The following is an 8,484-nucleotide window of genomic DNA, read 5'->3' on the forward strand; positions in this document are numbered from 1 at the left end:
ACCACAGCTGGCACTTTGGGTTTTGTGGTGTGAAGCAAAGGCTTTTTAACTGAGAGAGGACTGGTGCCCATTCCTGGTGGCAGCTCCTGCCACTGGAAGCCTGGTTGGCCAGAATGTGATGCTGTGATGGGGACTGTGTCTGGATCCCAGCTGTCAGGACCTGGCTTCCAGATCTGAATTCTAGAGCAGAGGGAGGGAAGGCAGAACACCTACCGGCACACTAATGTTTCAAGTTTGGCCTAGAGCAAAGAGCCTGAGTTGCTGTTGGCCAAACGTTGGCCTGTGCTTGTCAGACTGGGCTGAAGACTTCCTCCCTGGTCTATCCTTCACCTCTTATGCCATGGTTTTGGGAAACACTGTGCTCAGCAAGCTGAACTGCTTCTTGGGTGTGCGACTAGGGTGCCAGCCAGGCCAGGGACGTCCAGGACTGGAAGAAATGCAGGGGCAGGACCACAGCACAGGCTGATCAGGAGGCTGCCCCACCAGGAGCTCAGCTGAAGGCTGCATCCTCTCTGCTGAAGGCTGCATCCTCTCTGCTGAGAGTCAACCACTGTGCTGACTCACCATCCTTGTGGTTGAGAACCCATCAACAAATTGGTGGCTCTGATGAACCCTGGAGCTGCAAAATATAGGCCGGGGAACCTCAGCCGGAAGGGACTTCAGTTAGTGACAGGTTTTCTATTCTGATATGGAGCTACAAGGGGCCCAAGAGGACCTGGGCATTTCCCTCTCTAGTCCCCGGAGGAACCATGAAACCAGGCCAGGAAGCAAGGCTAAAGGCAGGAGCAGCATCTGTCTCCAGGCGTCTGTTTGGATGGCTGTAAGTCCCACCTTGCTCTGTTTTTTTCTGCTAGGGCTGAACCTGGATCTAGCAGGGTCACCATCTCAGTCCCCTGGTGAGCTTAGCTCCTGCCTCTCAGAGAACTGGAATGACCTTATTCAGACACCTCCAGCCTGTATAAGTCAGGGGCAAGGACTGGGGAGTCAAGAGGGTTAAGGGAGTGAGAGGTGAGAGTTACAATCCACATTGTATTTTATGTCAACAGCATCCCCTGGAGTACTGCAAAGCTCTAAGTCAGATATCCCAGTGGGGGGCATCACCCATCCTAGACTTTCTCCCCTGCCCCATGCCCCTTATACCAACATCAAATCAGCACATAGCACTGTACTTGGCCATTAAGATCGTAAATAAATGCCTGGTGAATGTATAATAGTTTGATAGACAGAAAGATGCCCACTCCCCCAACCCAAAGATGTTTACATTCTCATTCCCAGAAACTGTAAATATGTTATCTTAATAGCAAACAGGATTTTGCAAGTGTGGTTAACATTAAGGATCTTGAGATAAAGAGATTATCCTGGATTATCCGAATGGGCCTAATCTAATCCTAAAAAGCAGACAGGCTTCCCTGGGTGCAGTCAGAGACAGAAATGCATCTAGGGGAAGTAGAGTCAAAGAGAGGGCCATGAGAGAAGGATTCCATGCCCTGCGGCTGGTTCTGAGAGGTAGGGACTCTATGTAAGGACAGAGAAAATGTCTTCTAGGAGTTCAGGGTGGCCCCAGTTAGTAACCAGCAAGGACCTCAGTCTTACAATCCCACGGAACTGTCAAGACCAGAATGAGCAAAGATAATGATGCAGCCCCAGAGCTGCCACCAAGGAACGCTGTCCTGCCGAGACGTTGATTTTAGTCCTATGAGACCCATAGGACTTCTAGCCCATAGAACTAAATGATAGTGTGTGTTTTAAGATGGTAATTTATTATAGTAGCAACCGATAATAGAAATGGCTATAAAATGGAATGTATTTTGTAACTGAACATAATTTTCTTGCCTCTGGTGTCCCTAATTTCCTTGGTGGCTGGCAGTCGTAGAGAAGTCCTTTTCCATGGTTAGCTGTGTGCCAGTGACGGGGAGGGCATCCTTCCTCTGGTCTCAAGTGCTTCTTGGCACCCCTGGGTTTACTTTTTTGCTGATGTCCCCTGGCATAGGTGTTGCTAGAAGCTGGCGTTTTTAGGAAGCACGTAGAACTCTCTGCTCCTTCATAGTCAGTCAGTGGCTCCATCCCAGGCAGGTGCTCCCGACCCATCCCATTCATTAATCATCTATTCTGTACGAGAAACTTGATGAATTTTATTTCATTTAATTCTAACAACTATATGAATTAGGTAATGTTATCCCCATTTTACAGGGAGGAAAGCTGAGGCTCAGAGCAAGTGAACATCTAACCCAGGGCCACCAACAAGAGCTCAGGGATTGGAATCTAGGAGAAGATGCTTCCCTTCTCTTCTCCAAGAGTCCTTTTGGGGCTGGCAAGTTGATACAAGCTCCAGCTCATGTCTTCAGACAATGCTGGGTCCAAGGAAATGCATGGATCTCCTGCATTACAAAGTTTGACTCCAAGAGAAGCCCAGAAGTGGCTTCCAGCCCCTCCTACCTAACTGTGCCCTGCCGTTCACCACTTCCTGTCTTCCTGCGACCCAGTGACAGATGTGTCTGTGGGGGCTGCTACTTGGGAAAGTCCACCAGGAGGAGAGCATGCCAATCTCTCCTCTCAGATCCTCTGGGGGTTACTTTCCCCACCCAAACTAGGCCTTGATGTCAAGGCCTAGTTACAGGGACGTCAAACTAGGAGGTTGATGTCAGTGTGGTGTGGAAGATGTTGGGGAGAAGCTGCAGGTGCCTTCTTACTAGCTCTTCCTGAAAACTTGTCTCTCCCTCTCCTTGTTAGTCTGTTTTATAACTCACACTCCAGCTGGGGGGAAATAAAGGAGCTTATCCCGTTCACAGATCCTGTAACCCGTGGTGGTTATTACCTCATAGCTGGTGCAGTGTTCTTTGAGTCTAGCAGTTTGGTTTAGACTCAAGTGTCTATTCTTTGCAGTCTTTCTGGGGTTGGTAGCAGAGAAAGAGAAGAGAACAGGTAATTCGATCACTCCGGTTATTCGTGTGTAAAAGTTGAAGCCCTACCACAAACGTATGAGTGGATGTTATAGTGTAATAACCTGGACATTGCCAAGACAGCTTCCTCAGGGCTTTTGTCTCCTCAGGCCTACCTGAAGGCTCTCTTCTCAGTCACAGGGGATGGAATTGTTTCATCCCTGGCTTGCTCTGGGCCTCAGTTTCCCTATTCCAGGATAGTTTCCCTATTCCCTATTCTGCATCATAAAAAAAAAAAAATACACTCCTGATAGAAGTCGGTTGATGCTTTTGGCCTGCAGCCTCCTTAAGGTTAATAGTCCACATAATTTCCTCAGGGGCCCTGGCTGGCCTGTTGTGGGTGGACCCATGAAGTATCTTGATTTGCTATGATAGGAGCCACCTTGGCTTTCTGTGGAGATAAGCCCTGCCCCTCGTTCCCACTTTAAGCTTGAAAAGTCCCTTATCCAACTTTGGAATGGGAACTAGAAAGACTAAGCAGTGTCTCTCAGGGGTTCCTTCTGGGGTCACTCAGAAGAGGAGAACCAAGCAGTCTTGGCGGAGAGACACCTGAGGTTGGTCACTCGGCACATTACCAGGGGCTCAGCAATGACCAGCCTGTAACCATCCTGCCTTTCCCCAGCGGTCTGGGCTCCAGCCATGGAGGGTGGACTGGAGACTCCTTTGCCTTTCAACACTGTCTGGCCTGTCTCGGGTCCGGCACGTCTTTTCTCTACTGATTTTGTGGCTGTGGTTAACTTAGCTAACCTTTCAGTGAAATAATGTCTAGTGGCATTCCTTTACATTTTCCATGTGCTGTTTTTTCCATAACTCCATTTTCTTCAGGGCTGAGTTTGGGTCTTCATTTTTCCACCCACAGGCCTAGTTAAGCTTCGTCTTGTGCTCCAACTTATCTGCCCCAGACTTCTTGGATGGACATTGTCAATCTGGTCATATTGCGAGTGAAACTGCCACCTAGTGGTCACTGGAGGTGTGCCTGCCTTTTCATGAGCTCTCTTGCTGCTGGTTACCGGAAACATCAGTTGATGGTTTTCTTCTAAGCTAACTCAGAAGCTGTGATGTGAATCAGACCAAACAATTTATCTGCTTCAAATCTATATTGTAAAGAGTTTTAATATAAAGACATATTTTCAAATCAAAATAAATAATGAAGTAAAAATCAGATAGACATGTACTCCTTTGCCAAACTGGAACACAATTTTTCTTTCTTTGACTAAATTTCAATTCAAATGAAGTCCTACAAAGACAAAACAAATTAACTAACAAACAGCCCAACAAAAACACCTAAACCAAACAGCCCAGCAAAAAGCGGAATGGTCACTTTCATTTCTCCAACACAAATCTACTTAGTGCTGGGCTGGTTCTGGTAGGCAACCAAGTGTTTAGTGGATACCCGAGCAGCTCATTATAATACAACATGGCAACTTAAAATCAGGTGAAGAAATGCAGTGGGAGAAAACAAAGAGGATTTGGTAACTCTGCAGAGCAGTGACATTTGAATAGCCTTGTCAAGGAAGACTAGATTTAGTCAGGCAGGAGGGAGAGAGGGCAGGGAGGGAATTCTACCTGACTAAGGAAGAGCATGTGCAAGGCCTAGGGGAATGGAAGAGAAGAATGAGTTCAGGTGTCTGGAAGAGGTTGTCTTAGTAGGTTTCCTGTTGCTGTAACAGAATACTACAGAGTGGGTAATTTATAATGAAGAGAAATTTATTTAGTGTATGGTTTTGGAGGCTGGGAAGTCCAAGAGCATGGTGCTGTCCTCCAGGAAGGGTCATTCCATGGCAGGGAGGCAGAAGGGCAAGAGAGGGAGTGTGAGAAAGAGAGACAGAGACAGAGAGGGAGGGAGGGAGGGAGGAAAAGGGGGCCAGACTCCCAAGATCGCTCACTCACTTCTGTGATGACAGCATGAGTCTATTCACAAAGGCAGAGCCCTCAGGACCTCATCACCTCTTACAGGCCCCATCTCCCAAAACTGTAACAACGGCAATTAAATTTCAACAACAGTTTTGGTGAGGACATTTGAACCATAGCAGGTGTGTAGTATGGCTGGAAAAATATCATTAAGTCTAAAGCCTTGTAATGCATTAATTAACCACCTATCTTATATATTTATTGGCTACCTGTCTTATTCAAAGTAGATATACAAAGGTATGAGACATGGAGAAAAATTTAATATGACATGGAGGTATATTGAAAAGATGTCAGTTCTTCCCAAATTACTCTACAAATTCAAAACTAGCACAGTAAAGATCCCAGCAGGTTTTTTCTTTTGTGGAAATTGAGAAGCTATTTCTAAAATTTATTTAGAAATGTGGAGCCAAAAATAGCCAGACTATCTTAAAAAAAGAACAAAACTGGAAGACTGATACTACTACATACCAAGAACTTTAATAAAGCTAAACGAATTGTTGGGAAACTGGCAACAATTAAAACTGAATGTACACACACCCTCGGACCCAGCAATTCCATTCCTATGTACATGTCCAGCAAAAATGCATATATATTTAATAGAGATTTATACTAGATTGTTCAACACAATGGTATTCATAGCCGTAAATGGTGACTATCCGAATGCCTTTCAACCCTGTGGTGTCTTTGTACAACAGGATTCTGTATAGCAATGAAAATGAATGATTTACAATTACACACAACACTCTGGATGTATTTCACAAATATTACATTAAGAAAAAGATGCCAGACTCAAGAGAATGCACATTGTCCAATTCCACTTATATAAAATACAAAAATGGCCCCAAACAAGGTCTTGCTGTGTCACCCAGGGTGGAGTACGGTGGCATAATCACAGCTCACTGCAGCCTCAAATTCCCAGGCTGAAGGATCTTCCTACTTCAGCCTTCTGAGTAGCTGGGACTATAGGAGCATGCTATCACACCCACCTAATATTTTAAAAAAACTTTTTGTACAGATGGGATCTCCCTGTATAGCCCAGGCTGGTCTCAAACTCCTGCACTCAAGTGATCCTCCTGCCTCAGCCTCCCAAAGTGCTGGGATTACAGGCATCAGTCACTGCGCCCAGTGTAAAAAATGGCCAAAATTAATTGTGGTAGATTGATTGTACTAGCAGCTCTAACTCTTCATCTCTTAAAATCCATGCCCTTTGCCATATGACTGCAGCTCCTTTCACTGAAGATGTGGAGTGTATTTCCCCAGCAGGGTCAGGACTATGGTGAGGCAATGAAGGCAACTGCCCCAGCCTTAAAATTAAGGAGGCACCAAAATCCTCAGCAATCAAGAAAAATAATATTGAATGCAATGTTTTTGAAAAATCAAAATTAATGCAAGAAAATCCATTGTGAGCAAAATTTCAATAAAGACAGGAGCTGACCCTGCACTTGCATAACTCAATTTACTAGCCTCACTCTACTAGCCTCACTCTAATCCTGGCTCTGTCAGATCCTATCTTGAATAAAGAGGATGCCTGCATATTTCTGTTTGTTCTCTTATTCTCTGCTATCACCATGGCCATGCCCTGGCTAGCCTGCTGGAGGCGAGCTGTCCCCCAACCCCCAAGGTGCAAGAGAAGGTCTGTGGGGGATCAGTCACAGTGGTGGGAAAAATTATAGGGAAAGGATGCAAACCTTCTGAAAGGTTGGAAGCTTCTGCAGAGCCCCAGGAGAGAATAGCTGAAAGCAGCTGTTCTATAACCCTGAGGCAGAGGGCAAGGAGTAAGTACAAACGAGTGTAGGGGAATTTATCTTAAACAGGCTTGTTTACTTATGTTGACCAGGAACTGACCTTTGATCATCTACGCACCTGACGTTCTCTGGAAGGAGAACAATAAATGTTAATTACCTACAGGTTGTGTTGGCTCCAGGTTTTTGGCATTGTGCCTGAGCTGAATAAAAGCAAGCAGCTCCAGCTTCTCCAGGCTGCTGTCTGGCCGTTAGAGCCAGCCAGTCACCTAGCTGCTTTTATACTGCATACCTGTGTCTGAGTACTCATTTCATCCATTGGCCAAGGCCTGTGGGACAGACCTGGCAAGAGCCCAGCCAAGATGAACCAACTTGCCTACACAACCACCCCCGTGAGTGAATGATAAAATATTGAAGTCTTGTGATTGTTTGTTATGCAGCAAGAGCCAACCGATGCACTGAACTATGTAGTTAAGGGTCAGGATAGAGGTTGCTTTTGGGAGATGAGGCATGAAGTGGGTTCTGAGGTGCTGCTGAGTTCTGTTTCTTAACCTGGGTGCTAATTACACAGTTGTATTCAGTTTGTGAAAATTGACTTGTATGTTTATGACCTGTACAACTTTCTATATTTTTATATTTGAAAACATTTTAAAGGGTAGGTGACAAGGCTCTTACTATTTTTTTCAAGGACAACTTACTGGGATAAGATGTATAAAATAAAAGTTACAAGCACCAGAGACTGAAATCAAACTCCAGAATAAATTGAACTTGAACTAATATTCAGAAAATCTATGAAAATACCTATTTTGGACTCTATCCACAATTATTTATATGAAACCGCTTAGAATTACTTAGACCATTATTTTTAAATTCTGTTAGGCATGACACAATCACAACATAAGAATATTCTCTGAACCAGTATTTCATTCGGTTTGGGTTTTTGCTGAATTCATCTTTACATGTGGCTTTGCATTGGCCTCATTTCAATAAAAATGAGACCAATGTAAATTATTATGATGGCTATTTTTCGACCATATAATACTGCTAATGTCAGTAGGGTTTTCTTTTTTTTAATGGAGTCTCCCTCTGTCGCCCAGGCTGGAGTGCAATGGCACAATCTCAGCTCACTGCAATCTCCGCCTCCTGGGTTCAAGTGATTCTCGTGCCTCAGCCTCCCGAGTAGCTGGGATTACAGGCGCCACCACCACGCCTGGCTAATTTTTGTATTTTTAGTAGAGACAGGATTTCACCATGTTGGCCAGGCTGGTTTTGAACTCCTGACCTCAGGTGATCCACCCGCCTTGGCCTCCCAAAGTGCTAGAATTACAGGTGTGAGCCACTTTGCCTGGCTGGCTTGGCTTTTCTATGCACAGAGATTAGATATAACTATCATTCAGCATCAATCCAGGAGCAACTTATCCATCCATCCAGTCAATCAATCATTATCTCATACCTGATGGGAAGAAGCTGGCATCTAATCAGAACTGTGATTTCCTTGCTGTGGATTCCTTTTTCTAGCTGGCTAGAATTGACTCTGAAGTGGGTGGGAAGAGCCTGTTATCAATTTGATGTCAAAGAGAAAGTCGTTCTGTTTTAAGAATTGAGATAAAAAGGGGAAAATACATAGCTAAATAATAGCATTTGTGATGTCTTCCTCCATATCCCAAAGGAATAACTTCTAGTTGCTTTTCAGAAAGACAGGCAAACCTGTACGAGTTCTCTGGGGGAAAAAAGAGTTCTATCTAGTACCAGATTTGTTCCCTGCCCAGGTGTTTCCTCTGCACCTGGGCCTGGCAGTGCCATGCCCCACTTTCCACAGCAGATGAGGGCCAGGAATGGTGCCAAGGACTTTAATTACAGGAACTCATCTAATCTTTGTTAACCCTCTATGG

At 44.9% G+C, this 8,484-nt stretch overlaps 1 protein-coding gene across 1 annotated transcript; it reads left to right on the forward strand.

The window, feature by feature from the left end:
- The first annotated feature begins 678 nt into the window (after positions 1-678).
- LINC02694 (long intergenic non-protein coding RNA 2694) lies at positions 679-4,092 on the forward strand. Its single transcript, XM_003816699.5, has 2 exons — positions 679-820; positions 2,191-4,092. Exons 1-2 carry the CDS (start codon positions 689-691, stop codon positions 2,596-2,598), a joined length of 540 nt encoding a protein of 179 aa, XP_003816747.1. The 5' UTR covers positions 679-688; the 3' UTR covers positions 2,599-4,092.
- The last annotated feature ends 4,392 nt before the right edge of the window (positions 4,093-8,484 follow it).

This window comes from Pan paniscus, chromosome 16 (assembly GCF_029289425.2).
Source record: "Pan paniscus chromosome 16, NHGRI_mPanPan1-v2.0_pri, whole genome shotgun sequence".
Taxonomy (NCBI): Eukaryota; Metazoa; Chordata; class Mammalia; order Primates; family Hominidae; genus Pan; species Pan paniscus.